At 41.1% G+C, this 15965-nt stretch overlaps 1 protein-coding gene across 1 annotated transcript in view; it reads left to right on the forward strand.

The window, feature by feature from the left end:
- si:ch73-63e15.2 (protein strawberry notch homolog 2) overlaps nucleotides 1-15033 on the forward strand; it is a 51868-nt gene extending 36835 nt beyond the window's left edge. Inside the window, exons 14-32 of the mRNA XM_058072773.1 lie at nucleotides 671-824; nucleotides 903-1079; nucleotides 1345-1442; nucleotides 1594-1676; nucleotides 1945-2127; nucleotides 2193-2314; nucleotides 2398-2529; nucleotides 3579-3714; nucleotides 4272-4384; nucleotides 6158-6229; nucleotides 7306-7414; nucleotides 7497-7568; nucleotides 7641-7784; nucleotides 7894-7988; nucleotides 8657-8749; nucleotides 8824-8955; nucleotides 9566-9642; nucleotides 9872-10062; nucleotides 10575-15033. Of these exons, the coding sequence (XP_057928756.1) occupies nucleotides 671-824; nucleotides 903-1079; nucleotides 1345-1442; nucleotides 1594-1676; nucleotides 1945-2127; nucleotides 2193-2314; nucleotides 2398-2529; nucleotides 3579-3714; nucleotides 4272-4384; nucleotides 6158-6229; nucleotides 7306-7414; nucleotides 7497-7568; nucleotides 7641-7784; nucleotides 7894-7988; nucleotides 8657-8749; nucleotides 8824-8955; nucleotides 9566-9642; nucleotides 9872-10062; nucleotides 10575-11716 (3325 nt within the window). The 3' untranslated portion in view covers nucleotides 11717-15033. The remainder of the gene's footprint in view (nucleotides 1-670; nucleotides 825-902; nucleotides 1080-1344; nucleotides 1443-1593; nucleotides 1677-1944; nucleotides 2128-2192; nucleotides 2315-2397; nucleotides 2530-3578; nucleotides 3715-4271; nucleotides 4385-6157; nucleotides 6230-7305; nucleotides 7415-7496; nucleotides 7569-7640; nucleotides 7785-7893; nucleotides 7989-8656; nucleotides 8750-8823; nucleotides 8956-9565; nucleotides 9643-9871; nucleotides 10063-10574) is intronic.
- Nucleotides 15034-15965: the final 932 nt, after the last annotated feature.

Below are 15965 nucleotides of genomic sequence, written 5' to 3' on the forward strand. Positions count from 1 at the left end.
ATGTAGAATACGGTACTCCATTCACAATTGGAATGCTTCATCTGCATTGTGTGTGTATTTTAGTTTATTTAACCATGTTTACAGTATGCTTGAAAATGCTTAATTTAGGGTACGAATAAGTACAATTTGTTCAACAAATTGTTTTATATTTATGGTATGTTCATAGTTTTTATGTTTTTAAGCTGGAAAAGGGTAATAGTGTAATGATAACCATGTACCCACCATAAGAAAGCATCTGCTGTGAGCAATACAATTAGAGAAATATCAATTACAAACAAAAATACAATACTTTTATTTTAAGGATTATACTAACGTAAGTACAATGCTAGCGAGCATTGAAATAACAAGAGTTAAAGTTAATAGTTTTGCTGTATTGTAGTTTTATAACACAGTGATAACCTGATCTTTATACCCCTACGATAGTTAAGAATGTTGCTTAAAACATTGACTGTTTATTTAATAAAATTTATAAGATGGGAACATTTTTGCCCTAGAGGTGAGGTGTTTATTTGTTTAACTGAACAATAAATTGAGGCACAGCATTTACTGGAGCTGAGGCCACTATTTGAGGCAACACAGTAGTTCCCATGTCAACAATACTGTTTGCAGATTATGGTATTATGCATGATTTAATTTTGCTTAATGATATGTATGTATATGTACATTACAGAGGCGTGGGTGCCATGGAGATTGTTGCCATGGACATGAAAGTGAGCGGGATGTACATAGCCAGGCAGTTGAGCTTCTCAGGGGTGTCTTTCCGCATTGAAGAGATCGGACTGGACAGCGATTTCAAGCTGGTCTACAATAAAGCTGCCAAACTGGTGAGTGCCACAACTCATCATCATGTGGTCATTGGCTGGAAGAACACGCTTCTCACAGTATTCCTTCATATTTCTTAGTGGGCAGAGGCGCTGCAAGTCTTCATGCGTGCCGCCGACGAGCTGGGCCTGGTCAGCAGGAAGTCTCTGTGGGGGCAGTTCTGGTCGTCTCACCAGCGCTTTTTCAAATACCTCTGTATCGCTGCCAAGGTCCGCTGCCTGGTAGAGTTGGCCAAGAAAGAGCTGGAGGCAGGAAAGGTCAGCACAATTTCACTGTGGAACGCTGAGTCGGCACGTTTACAGGCAATGTGGAAATGACCAGACGAAGATCCGGGCAGGAAATAAATTGGACATATTGTTGCTGTTTTGTTTTGTTTTTCTTTATTCCTGATAAAAAAAAGCTATCTTCAGATGGTTTCCATTGTACAGTAATACATTATATACATGGGTGGAAACACACAAATTTGGTCATTTGTAGAGGAGTATTTGTCATGTTATAAAAAAATATTTGTCTCCGACACAGTGCATCGTTATTGGCTTGCAGTCTACTGGAGAGTCACGTACTCGAGAAGTCCTGGACGAGAATGATGGGCATCTTGACAGATTTGTCTCTGCTGCAGAGTGAGTGAGCTCCACTTTTAGTGTGTCAAGTTTATTGGAAAGAATGTTCACATCAGTGACATTACTGTCTGAAATGAAAGAACATAGAACAGGAAATTCTTTTTTAAGATCTGCTTCGTGTGGTCCTAACGCTTTGTTCTCTTTCCTTCAGGGGTGTGTTCCACTCCCTTGTCATGAAACATTTCCCTTCTGAGAAACAGCGACGAGAGAAAGCACCCGGGAATAAGAGAAAACGTAAGCGCATATCTGTCACTACAGTGGAACCTGTTTGGTATTCACCAGAGACATAAGCAGGAATGGGCAATAATAAAGGATTTTTAACCTGCAGCAGTTTGGTGACATGGTTTTCCTTCATTGGGGCATATTTTTAGTTTTGATTCTTCTGTTGTCATATTTGTACTCATATTTCATACTATAGTCTAACAGAGCTGATGCGGTGATCATGTGGTAGAAAGTGTTGTAGTTCTTCTACAATGTAATGTAATGTAATGTCACCCATCAGGTAAGCCTCGTGGTCGGCAGCCCAAGGTCCCCAAGCACACGGTGGATAGTGGCGGTGTCATCAACATCAGCGACGACAGCAGTAGTGACTCTGATGGCATGGACACAGACTCCAACTCCTCGCCGGACTCACTGCTGGACAATGATGATGTCATCTTTGTCAATCACACGAGCTGCCAGACTGGTTAGTGTTTTTTGTTTTTGTTGTCCAATAATGTTGCTGACACCTGTGACCCTATGCACCTTCAGTCAGGATCGAGGAGATGAAGCAGGATCTCCTCAACAAGATATCACAGCTGGGAAAAGAACTACCTCTCAATACCCTCGACGAGCTCATTGATAAGTTTGGAGGGCCTGACAAAGTCTCAGAGGTGCAAGCCTGAAACATACAGCAAGCCCAAGTTTGTCTGATAACTAAGCTCATTTAGCTAATGTTTTATCCCCCTTGTAATAGATGACTGGTCGCAAGGGTCGCGTGGTGCGTCGTCTTGATGGCAGCGTCCGCTACGAGTCACGTGCCGAGCAGGGTCTCACCATTGATCACATAAACGTCAAGGAGAAGGATCGCTTCATGGGGGCAGAGAAGGTCAGCAATCCACAGCCGCTTTCACACTTTTTGCTCACTGTTTTGTTTCAACAATACGGACTGGGAGTATGCAGCTCTCGCTGCAATTTTCCACCTCCAGCGGTAGTATCAAAGCTCTTAACAGAGACAGGACAGCACTTGTAGCCTCTTTCACACTGCCTATTTAAGCTGGGAGTGTTACATCCTTTTACAGTCTTGCTGCTCTGGGTAAAAAGTACCTACACTGAATAGGGAGTCATCATCGACACCCAAATTTGCAGGCTTCCAAGATGGTATCTGGTGTGTAAGCTGGTGTGAAAGAGTAACTATTGTCAAGACTTAATTCTATGTTTCTGTTGTGTGGACAGTAATTATTTATATCCTTACACGTATCAGGGTATTTATAAAACACGTAAAAAAAACTGCATCCACACGTAACTGTCTAAATGCATCGGGAACCACAGTAGTTCCTAAAATTCTATCCAATCAGAATCATCCTCTGTCATCCTGTTACTTCCGCAAACATAAAACACAACTTGTGTGGATTGCCAAGGAGGCAGAATTACTTTTAAACGTTGCTTTAGAATACAAAGTCAACAAGACGCAAGAAAATGTCGATTGGGAATCTTGCCAAGCCAAGTCGGAGTTTGCTACAAGGGGGACACCTCGGACATTAAATTGTTATTTGAGCGACGATGGCCGACCTCACCGACCTTTCTTCACCTCTGCTCTTTAAAGTGAATCAATATTTGGGCTTGCAAATACAAGCAAGCAAAAAGTGCTTGAAAATAGCTAAAACCAACACAGTTCTGAGGGTGTCCATGTTTTGTCGCGTATGTAACGTCACAGCATACATTGTCCCAGGTAGTGATGCTTGGAAATGCTCTTTCTCCAAATCTACACTGGAGGTTTTGAAAACGTTCCTAATTTATTGTACAGTTACAAAGTTGGAGGTACACTCATATGAGTGTCATTCTATTGCACATTTCTTTGTCTGGAGTCTGTAATATGGATGACTTTGCAGTTTTCTAGTAGACAACATAATCCATCCCTTCTTTCTTCTCCCCCAGCTGGTGGCCATCATCTCCGAGGCAGCCAGCTCTGGAATTTCCCTGCAGGCGGATAAGCGAGTAAGGAATCAGAGGCGGCGTGTCCATATGACCTTGGAGCTGCCTTGGAGCGCCGACAGGGCCATTCAGCAGTTTGGTGAGTCCTGTCAATTTTCCAGGCTCAAATAGTTTTTCAAGGATTTTGTATTGTCCTACATTGGTTGGTCTCACACTGTAAAAACATTTCATTTCTATTCCAAAATGTATCATGGGCACTTGGTTTAATTAGTCAGATTGAATCCACCTCCTTTGTATCATTTTTGGTATTTGTGTTGCAGCCTGATGAGTCTCTGATGATTTCATTGTTATGTTAACAGCCCAATTAATTATTTCCATTAGCAAAACCTGTGTGTGTTCATGTGCATGCAACAAAAATCAAGAGCCTGTTTGAAGAAAAGGGATCTTTGCCTAATGTGATATCACCTGATGATGCTGATCCTATTATGTCATCACCCTCTTTTTGCTATCCACTCTCATCCATCATATCATGTCTGCTCAAGCTGAAGGGGCTGCAACTCAAGCAGCAGCTGGTGTTGTTAAAACCATTTAAATTCAGTCAATTGCCATGTCTAATGGAATCATGATGAAAGTGAAAGTGTTGACACCATTCATTGAATGTTAATACTGATTTTTTTGAAATACATGTTTTTCTAGGCCGTACCCATCGGTCCAATCAAGTGACCGCTCCAGAGTACATCTTCCTCATCTCGGAGCTAGCCGGGGAGAGGCGTTTTGCCTCCATAGTTGCAAAGAGGCTAGAGAGTCTGGTAAATATAACTGTTGTTTTGTGTTTATATGGGTGTGTGTTGATGATTAGGGATTTCACAAGGTTAAAATGTGAAGAGATTTCTCTCTTGGAGAAAAGCTGTATTGTGATGACAGGACAGCCAAAAGCCAATTGAACTGCGAACTATGGCATTGGTACTATGAATGATTAGTGATAATGAGTATAATGGAAGTGGCGCTGCGTGGGGCATCATTGGGATCTTGCATCCTTTTCTTCCCAGCATTTCTCACCATAATCCTTTGATTGGATCTACAAGGGATTCTGCCTTTTTTTTTTATCTGGATGAATTACACCGGCATTGTACCACCTATTTATTTCCTGAGTGACAGCATGACAGAAAAGGGCGAAAGGGGCTGATGGTGAGTGGGTGGGTACTCAGTGATGGGCTTTTCCAGGAAAGACACAAGCTGTGTTTGCCAAGTGTGTTCGGTAAATCCATGGGTCACATCCATTGGGATGCTGCTCTGTTCTGCTCGCAAGCATGCCTGCACTCAGTCCATTAAATTAATTAATGTTGACTTTCTTAACGTTTATTAAGATTACTCGGTATGTCGCCATTTGAATTCATCATTTGACACCCTGTGCGTCTTGGCTGACTACAGAGCAGCCGTGAAGACATATCCGCTACTTATCTATGTAGGCAGGCCTAGCCTAGTTCTGCTGACTGCTTTCACAAAATTCCTCTCACCTCCCACACATTTGAATATGGAATGGAAAACAGACGAGAGAGCCCGCAGTCAAACTCCAATTGGGATCTTAGTTCTGTGTTACTTAATGAGACAGTGGTGTAGATGTGCAGAGTGTTTGTGAATGCACGTGGTGGTATTGTGGTCAGATACATACAGTTATGCTCATAATAATAGCAGTGTGTTGAAAAAGGTGAGTAAACCTCAAAATTCTTCAAATGAATGTTATTCTAATGCACACAAATGCATTGGGGACACTGCACGTTCTATTCAAAGCCAGAAAATTAGAAAAAGTCATTGAATTTGATGATATTTTACAGAAAGTCAAGAAATATAATGTTAAAAAGTGTTGACACTAATTGAACTCAGCACTGCTATTTTGTTGGAACATTTCTTGACTTTCTGAAAAATATCATCTAATTCAATGACTTTTTCTAATTTTTTGGCTTTGAATAAAATGTGCAGTGTCCCCAATGCATTTGTGTGCATTAGAATAAAATTAATTTGAAGAATTTTGAAGTTTACTCACCTTTTTAAACACACTGCTATTATTATGAACATAACTGTACAGATACGGTGTTGGAATTGAACACTGCTGTTGATGTGGAAGGTAGGAGTAAAGTTTCAAGAAAGAGTGTCAGACTCTGTGTACATCTGTGGGGACACACTGTCGTCACTGATGTCATAACGGAGATGTGGCTTGCCATGATGCACATGCCTTAATTACCATACGTAAAATGTTTTAAGGTCATTTATTGAGTTAATACCATTATTGACAGCCCCACAACGTTATATTATTTTTACACTATACATTGTCACAATGGCCGCACGGTGGCCACACAGTCAGGAGATCGCTTGGGCATCTCATCTTCCAAAAATCTTCCAAATGTTAGGTTAATTTGTGACTCCAAGTTGTCCTTAGGTATGAATGTGTGTGTGAATGGTTGTTTGTCTATATGTGCTCTGCTCTGTCCCATTATTTGTCGGTCCAGATTTATTTGTAGTGGGCAGCCACAAGTGAATGTATGGGAAACACTGCTCAATGCTAATGATTGTCCTCTTTGCAGGGTGCGTTAACACATGGAGACAGAAGAGCCACGGAGTCTAGAGACCTGAGCAAGTACAATTTTGAGAACAAGGTAGGTTAACGGATGCCTGGAAGTAATATGATGCTGGTTGACTTTGAAGTTATCTCACAGGAAATAATGTTATTATTCATCTCTTGCAGTATCAAACATGCAGTTGTAAAACCTTTATTAACTGCTCAGGCCTAGTTTGATGTAATTTGACATTTTTAACCATGTATAAAAATAAGTTAACCACTGTATAAAAATAAAAGTAAATTAAATAAAACAACTCAGACACGTAACTGAAAGGGAACATAAACGTTTTTGTGTAGCAGCACATGCAGTTTGTTGTATGTGTGTCTTGTTGCTTCTGTTTATTTGTTCACTTTAATGCCTGGGACAACTGAAAGTACGTTTGTTTTTTACAATTATATTGATAACAAGAAAACTACCTCATAAGAGTGTAATTTAATGGAAAAGGCTGAGGATGATGGGCTGGTTTTCTGCGTGGGCATCTGCGGGGAGATGAGCAGGTCAAAGGTTAATTTAAATATATCTAGCCATTTCCATGGTTTTCTCGATAAGCTAAATCATGTATTTTCTTACAACCATAGCGTCGGCTTTGTACTGCAGAAAACAGTGCTTTTAGGCATTCCATGTTGTTGTGTTCATTGTATTCTTCAGATAATGTACTTGTCGTGGGAACCAGCAATTAAAATGGAATAAACAAGGCTGGTCTAATAAATTCTTCCATGACTATAGTAGCACTTATTAGGTAATGTGACATTTGATAATGGATTGTACTAAGCAGCCAAATCATCCCCTATGTCTCAGTAAGTTCCATTTCTGGTTCGTTGGTCATCATCACACTTCCTCTTTGCCATCCACGGTACAATTATGTGGTGGCATCACAAAAACCACACTAAAGGACAGTGAAACAAAACATGCTGACTGAGCTGAAATCGTAACATATTTACATATGTTTTTCATGATACTGTTGATGGCTAAGTGATGTTTCAGGGATATTTTTCCATAAATTGTTGTTTGACTTTGACAATGTGCTACTGTACGACAGCACAGCCATCCTAATTCTGCCGTTGTATTGTTGATGTGCTACTTAACGGTACCATATGTGCTCCTTCATGCAGTACGGTACCAAGGCTCTGGATAAAATCACCAAAGCAATCCTCGGCCACATACAGAACAAGGTGCCTGTACCCAAAGGTTATCCCGGAGGCGACGCCATGTTTTTCAGAGGTATGGGTGAACTGTTGATGTGTGCCTAAAATTTTGAGAACACACAGTGTCTTTAACTGTCTTCCCACTCCCTTTATGTTAGATATGAAACATGGAATGATGGATGTGGGCATCTTCTGTAGGGAGTCACGCTTTGGGATTAGTACGGAGAAAGGTAGGTAGTGTACATAGGATCAAACCTGCAATACCTGGGTTTCTAATTTATAAATATTGTTTTAAATTCCAGACTGTAGCATCACCAAGTTCCTAAATCGCATCCTGGGCCTGGAGGTCCACAAGCAAAACTATCTTTTCCAGTACTTCACCGATAATTTTGACTACCTAATCGAGAAGGACAAGAAGGAAGGCAAATATGACATGGGCATTTTAGGTACTGCGTTTAAATCCACTGTCTGTACTACACTTTAAAACAACATGCAATTTATTGTGTGTGTACAATATGTCATATTATGCTTGACTTTCTTTTGTGCGGCTAACAGATTTGGCTCCGGGAAACGATGAAATTTATGAGGAAAAGCAGGAAACCTTTTTAACGGTTGGAAACCCTCAGGATGGACAGGTGGTTCTTTACAAGGTAGGAATTGTATAACATCAGCTCAGGTGTGTTATCTTTGGGGATATGTGTAAATGCTGTTAGCTTTTGTATGAATGCTGCCAGATTGTCCTTTTGAGCCAAGCTAACTAGCGTTAATAAGAAAGAATACAGTATATTGGATATCCTATTTAACTGTTTATGCAGTTTAAATAAAAATATAAAGAAATTATATTGTGTGTGAGTTCATGTGGTGAGAATGTAAAAAAATATTTATGTCATTATTTGTAATCATTTTTTGATGTAGTTACTGTGTGTTATCTAAGGGTGAAAAGATTGCATTTGATTTTGAAAAAACACACAAATAGCAAAAAAAAATAATGCATCAACGGCAATGTTGTTATCAATTATTGACCTAGTCAAGGCTGTAGTCCTCTCATCCCAAATATTCCACGTTGCATCTAATTTTTGTAAAATATTGCTTGTCATTGTGTTTTTCCCCATTGGAAAAAGGCCCAGAAACATTAAAAAAAATGTACAACTTTCTATCAATGGTTAGGTCAGAAGTTGTAAAAAGTTGAAATGTTGTCCTACTATTGTAGGATATAAGGGTAAAAAAGTGTAATTTCACTTTAAATGAGCAGCAAGGGTTAACTTCTCCTTAGTCTTTCTTGGATGTTTGCTTTAGTCTCATCATTTTGCCCCTGCAGATCAGTGTGGACAGAGGTATGCCTTGGGATGAAGCCTACAACAGGTTTCTGAATCTCACCGGTGCTGATGAGGGCTTCTATTTGTCCATGAAGGTGAGTCAGTTTCAAAATGACGTAGGAAGGAGGGTGCCTGAAAATAAACATCATAAATTGCTCCTTCTTTCTAGCTCCGAGGTAACCAACCGTGTGTGCTGCTAGCCGAGCAAGGGAGAGGCAAGAACTTCATTGTGTACAAGCCCAACATCGGCAAGCAGACTCACCCCGAGAGCCTTGATAACCTGCAACAACGCTATCGAAAGGTGTCACCCTGACCTTCTTTCACTTAATTCTATGCATTTCATGCATTGTAGATAGTGTGGAAAGGTTTTAGGCCACCACTGTATATTTCTTCAATGACATTTTTCACAGCAGTCATTGTGACATATTTACACAACACATACTCGGGCACACAGGTTAAAAATAACACAAAAAAACAAAAAAGATACGTGGTGGCTCGGCCTGGGCTGGGATGAAAATTACATAAACTGGCCCATACCAAGTGGTTGCCCATGGTCCAAGGAAAATTATTTTTTGGTTAAGATCTGATTAAAGGTTGATATAGCGGAATTTAATTTCACCATTTTAGCCACCATGATTAGCTTCTTGTTCTATATTGTCACTTAACTTTGTTAAAACAAGAAATGTTTCCTAGTGTCCAAGTCTTTTTCAAAGTACTTTATTGCATACCTAAGTTTTTATAAGATTTGCAAAAAGTTTGCATAATAGTCAAAGGACAGATTGGACCTGCTTCCTCCTTGTGGTCATGGAAGCGTATAGCAACCAGTCATCACCAGTATTGTGATAATTATTGACACTTGGAGCATGAACATGGAGAAGTAATGAGAATAACATTTTTATGTTTTACTTTAGACTACTCCAGAGGAGGCTAAGGACAACTGGGAGAGCCAGTTCAGCTTCTCCTTGAAGAAGTGTAGCCATGCCAACTGGTAACTACAACACACACACTCACACGCTCCTTTGTGATTACTCTGCATCGCTCCATCCTATCAGCTGAGTTAACATTAGGCTACCACAACAGGGGTGTAATGCCAGGTGCCTTTCCCCAAGAATTAAAAAATGCCCCTTTTAAGAGCTGGTCATTAGGGACTAGCATTCAACAATAATATGTACTCTCACATGATGACAAAACTCGATGAACTCTCTCTCTTGCTACAGGAATGGCAAGTGTAAGAAAACCGAGGAGGGCCAGGAGTGTTTCCAGGGCATGCGCCTCCGCCAGTACCACATGCTGTGCGGCGCTCTGCTACGTGTGTGGAAGCGGGTGTCCGATGTGGTGTCGGACATCACCAGCTCTAGTATACTGCAGATTGTTCGCCTCAAAACAAAGCAGCACAACAAGCAAGTCGGTGAGTATGAACTCAAGAAAATCGCATGTTAGCGATTTTGACTACAAAGTCAATTGGTGATGATGTTAAAAGACTCCAACTTTATTAGTGTTAAATACAGCAACATTTACACTTAATACCAGGACAATGACAGTATATTTTGGAGTTGGTAAGATAAATAATGTGCTAAATTTGTTTGCAAACCATGGAGTGTCCACCTGCTAGAATCACAATAATTGGAATAACTTTACTTTACCTCACTTTATTAAGTCCAAACTTGATACAGGGTATAATGTGATTTGTCAACATGTGTCCTTACTCCTGCAGAATTCCAAAAAGATATTCACTCTCTTAGCTGAGAGCAGACATAGCAGCTATGTACCATTTTTATTTATATATGTTATTTCTAATATTAATACTAACACACCCCCAAGTCATCTCACAGTTGTAACCTCTCAAATGATACCAGGATTATGACGATACACCTTGTAGTTGTGGAAATAAATGTAACTCGTCTGTAATGATTGTTCTAGGCATCAAGATCCCAGAGATCTGCGTGGCCAGAGTGCGCGAGGAGCTTATACTAATGGACGAGGAGGTGAAAAGGCGGCGCAAGGAGAGGGAAAAGCAGGCTTTGGAGCAGCGTCTGGCTGAGGAGCGGAGGCGTAAAATGGAGCAAGAGAACAAGCACCTCCTGGCTAATCTGTTCAGCCAGAAACCGGTTGCCAACCAGTCTCTGGCCCAGTCACTCCTCCAGAGCCAGCTCCTCAGACAAAAACAAAAGACACAGATGGCGGGCATCTCTCAGCTACAGAGGATGCAGGCTGGCCACAGCCAGGCCGTCTTGCAGCAGCCCCTGCAGAGTCAAGGCCTGTTGTCTTTACAGAGAAACCTTTCTCAAAGTCAGAATCTGACTCCTAACAGCTGGCCCAGCAAGTCCTCCAAGCAGGCTCTTGTGCACAACACGGTCAGCCACGGCTCCAATTTCTCCCAGTTTTACCCTCAGCCCTTCTTATCTGCGTTCCCCCAGCTGAAGAACCCGCCTGTCCCCATCCATCAAACCACACGGTCCACCAGTTTGTCTTCTCAAAAGCCCCAGGAAGAAATTCTGGATCTGACGGTAAGCTCGCCGTCTCCTTCGCCGGACAGCACCGAGGGTGGGCTGGGCCTGGATAACCTAACAGGACCATCTGGAGCGTTCGTGGATGACTTCGGCCTGGAGTCGCTCATCTCGCAGAATGCCCAACAGCAGCAGCTTCCACCACCGCCTCTGGTTCTACAGCAGCCACAGAACCACGGCCTGCTGGGCAACAACCACCAGGACTTATTAGACTTCTTTGACCTGCCCATCTCCCCGCAGATGCCCACGCAGAAAGCCAGCCCATCATCCTCAGCATCTTCCAGCTCGTCCTCCATGTCCTCCACCTCCTCTCACGTGTCTCCCCTCGTACAAACCACCCCGCTCTTTTCCAACCCGGCCCCTTCTTCCTCCTCGCTGTTTGCCAACACTTCTTCACACTTCTCCACCAACTATCTCCTTCCCCCGTCAGACTCTCTCTCCCTGCCCAACGGCCACTGCAGCTCCGGCGCTCTTGACGTGCGCGAGGCTCTGAACAGCATGCTGCAGGCAGGGCCGGACCGCAAGTCTGTCATTCACTACCGGCAGCAAGACTGAGAAGATGACAACCCCAGCGGCTTATTCTCACGCTTTTAACGTCTTTTTAAAGCAGATTTTAACATGTGTTATTTAACTGCTGTCTCCCATCCAAAGCCGACCCCTCTATAGCCCTCACCCCCTCAGGTCCTCCTAGTCACATCACTGCCTGCTCTGCTCAGTCTTCTCTCCCCACCTGTAGCGATGGCCTCCTCCTGGTTGCTATAGTGACAACGAACGTCTGCACCAAAGTGTGTCCTCTGCAGCTCAAGGCAGCTGTAAACTTGTATCAAACTCACATGAACAAAAAAAAATGTTCATTCTCGTGTAGAGTCCTTTAACAGACCCCCTCCTCCACTCCCATCCTTTGACGAGGTATTGGACGTTGCTGGAAGCTTTTGTAAAACTCGACACGTCTTTGCTTGACTCAAGACTCAAAGGTGGTGATGAACTGGAATAGAAGAGGAAGAAACTTTTGCTGACAAACCGTGAAATGCCTCCCTTCCCCGACACGCTCCCTCTTGTTTGTGTCCACCACCGCTCGTGTTAGATGAAATGGGGAGCAGCAGTCTGCAAACAGTGCCTTTGGAGAAATCTATAAATGCAGTCTTTAAGAAAAACAAATCCATGTAGCCTAATGTATAGATTTGTATTTTAATTTAAATATATTTGTATTTAACTTTTTTCGTCCTTTTTGCGTTGTCCTTTTGTGTTACACTATGCTGGTGGCGGGTTCCAAGACAAGGCCTCCGTGAAGCCTTGAGTGTGTGCGTTTGCATATGCGTGTGCGTGTGTGTGTCTGCTGAAACGGTGCACGATTCCATGTGGTGTACAACAACACCAAGAAGCGTTAACAGAACAGAAATCATCCAAAAATATCACCCTGTTTTTTTTTAACTGACGACATAACACAGTGAGATTTCAACTCCTGGCATGATTTGATTAAAAATTCTCAGGAAAGTCTCAAGTGCTTTTGGTGGTGTTGTTTTTTGGGTTTTGCATGTGTCGGTTTGACCATCCAATACGAACTTCTCAGTCAGGATTTACAGTGAGTCAGTAAATCTTGACGTCTGCAAAGAAAACCTTGCATTATTTTTGCATGTCATCACGTTAGGAATGACTCCCTCTTGCGGTCAGATCAACACATTTTGACAAGTATCTGGACATGATTATGTACACACACACACACACACAACATAGACCAATATAATTAACCTGTTTGTTGCACCCGCTAGTTATTACTGATAGCCACCACCTTGCATAATAGAAACAGAAACATTCAAAACAAGTCCATGTTCCGCCTGCCATGTCATATAATTAATGTAAACACACCTACCGCCAGGCTGCATGGCAACCAAGTGGCGAGACCCGAGTTTGATTCCACCCTCGGGCATCTCTGTGTGGAGTTTGCACGTTCTCTCTGCGCATGCGTGGGCTTTCTCCGGGTACTTCGGTTTCCTCCCACATTCCAAAAACATGCTAGGTTAATTGGTGACTCCAAATTGTCCATAGGTATGCATGTGAGTGTGAATGGTTGTTTGTCTATATGTGCCCTGTGATTGGCTGGCGACCAGTCCAGGGTGTACCCCGCCTCTCGCCCGGAGACAGCTGGGATAGGCTCCAGCGTGCCCGTAACCCTTGTGAGGATAAGCGGTAGAAAATGAGTGAGTGAATGAATGAACACCTACCGCCAGTTATTTACACTAAAAATAAAAGGGACGACTCAAAATAAGCCACAGTCCACACCTGTAATAATTTTAATGTGCTCAACACCAATGTGTGATTTAATGAATTCATTGTCAATAACCACCACCTTGCATAATAGAAAACGACTCATGAACAATGTACGTGTAATCATAATACATACACAATAGGTTTGAAATAAGCCACCAAGTAAAATGACAAATTACGGCCAATTATTTATGATAACCAGCAGTTCATTAAATTGCACCTATTGGTTTTCTTTACAGGCGTCAAGGCCATATTTGATTGATGTCCATGTGCCCATTCACTGTAGTTGTTTGGAGACAAGTTCAAGCAATAAGAAAAAAGAGCATTTTGTTAACGGAGCAGACAAATATCTTACGAGGTGAAGCTGTGTGAATCTTTCTGTCCTTCATAGTCCTTTTTAAAGAAAAAAATACATATATATATCTCCTAGATATGTTTTAGCCATTGTTATGTTATTAAAGGTATATTGTTATTTATATTTAAGGGATATTTTAGATTTTAGTGATGTTATCCTGCTTATTATATATTAGAGTAGTGTACAAAATGTTTTGGTCAGGGACAAATTCTATTCAAATCTGCCACCAAATATGTTTGCACTGTTTCTGTACTCTGCTGTACAGTGTCTGGATTTATTTCTATTTCTCATTTCCATATTGTCATTTTTTTGTAATTCTCCATACAAATTTATACATTTTCAAAAGATACCAAAGTGTTCCCCTGACATTACCATTCAATACAATCTCAGGAAAGAAACAAATGTTGGCAAAGGGGAGGGAAGCGGGGGTGAAATATTGCCCCTGATTAACAGAGCTCCAACTAAATACATGTATGTACCATTTCATCTTAACTCTGTGCTGTGACTTTAAGTCCAATTAGGTTTTAGACCAGGGACAGGTAACCACACTATATTGATAACAAAACAGGATGAAACAAATGTTTGTTATTGTCTGTCATGAGCATCTGTGTGTTAAACGGTTCCTCTGAAGTTTTTAAAATTGCATGGCGGATTAGATCAAATGCTTCCTGCAGGCCTAGGAGCCGCAGGTTGCTAACCCCTGCTTTTTTTAGACTCTGATGTTGTGATTGGGTGTGTTTATGCCTTCTTAGGGCAGCGATCAAAGCCTGTTTCTTGTTTCATTTTCTGTGGATGGTAGAAATGCACAAACCTTGTAGTTTGGTTTCTTTTTTTTTTTTCAACAGAAACATCTTAGTTATATGGAATTGTGCAATTAACCTCACCCAACTCTGTTTTGGAGTCACTCACACACTTAGATGCTTCCTTTTTCTCATGTATGTCACACTGCGTAACTTATCTTCTTTAAAAGAAAAAAAAAACATTCCAAGATAAGAGCAAGTGAAAACCGTCAAGCTTCATAGCATTTTTCACATTATCTTTGACTGCATAAATTGGTCTTCTATCCGTTTTGTTTATATCATTTTTGCACTAAGAATGGCATAATCATAAGTTACTGTCCCCCCCACCCCAGAGCCCTTCCTCGTCAGTTATGATGGAGCTTTTTTTGGCGTGTTGTGATTTTGGTCTTTGGTGGGTTTGTATACTGTAACCATCGTACATGTTGCTCCACTGTTTGCGTATTATTATAAATCACTCATGTAATTTATTGCTAACAACAACAAAAAAATAACACAAAAACATGCTACTGATTGTATGTATTTTTAAACAAAGTCTATTTTTTCTGGGAAAAAAACAAGAAAAAAGTGAAACTGTATTCAGCACTTTTATTCTGGGTTTTGCTTTTGTTTTCTATATATATTTATAATTTAGATCCAAATGTATATATTGTAAAATTTTGTGCCTTTTGACTAATTCTTATAAAAACAAACAAAAAAAGGTTTTCTAGCCGTTAAAGGAAGGACTATATGAAACTGCAATCTGAACTTTGTAAACAAATAAAACCTTCAAGATTGCTGAAACCGAGAACTCTGGTGTCGTCTTTTCATGGACATTTACAGTCAGGTCCATATATATTTGGACATGGACCCAATTCTTTGTTTTTTTGCCTCTAAACATCACCACACTGGATTTGAAATGAGTTTTTATTTTAAGGTATTTACATCCAAATAAGGTGGACGGTGTAGGAATGACAAGCGTTTGTATTTGTACCTCCCACTTTTTTAACTAATGGAACAATCACGAATCAAACCTCCACTTTTTAGTACCTGGTTACAAATACATTGCAGTCCATTACGGCCTGTTGTCTGCAATGTCTGGGACATCACCAGATGTTGGGTTTCATCCCTGGTGATGCTCTGCCTCTACTGAAACTGTCTTCAGAATTCATCTCGCTGCTTTAGTCAGCAGTCACATCATCAATAAATACAAGGGAAGCAGTTCCCATGGCAATAGATGTACTTTTGCTGCTGTAAACCTGCAATTTCGCCTCTTATGGACAACAACGGAAATGTTTACGATCCCAACACATACTATCTCGTCAGTGAAGCATTGTGGCGGTAGTTTCTTTTTTCTTCTATTTAAATACAGTCCCACTTAGAGACACATTGTCATTGAGCGGCATGA

This window comes from Doryrhamphus excisus, chromosome 5 (genome assembly GCF_030265055.1).
Source record: "Doryrhamphus excisus isolate RoL2022-K1 chromosome 5, RoL_Dexc_1.0, whole genome shotgun sequence".
In the NCBI taxonomy this organism is placed as follows: Eukaryota; Metazoa; Chordata; class Actinopteri; order Syngnathiformes; family Syngnathidae; genus Doryrhamphus; species Doryrhamphus excisus.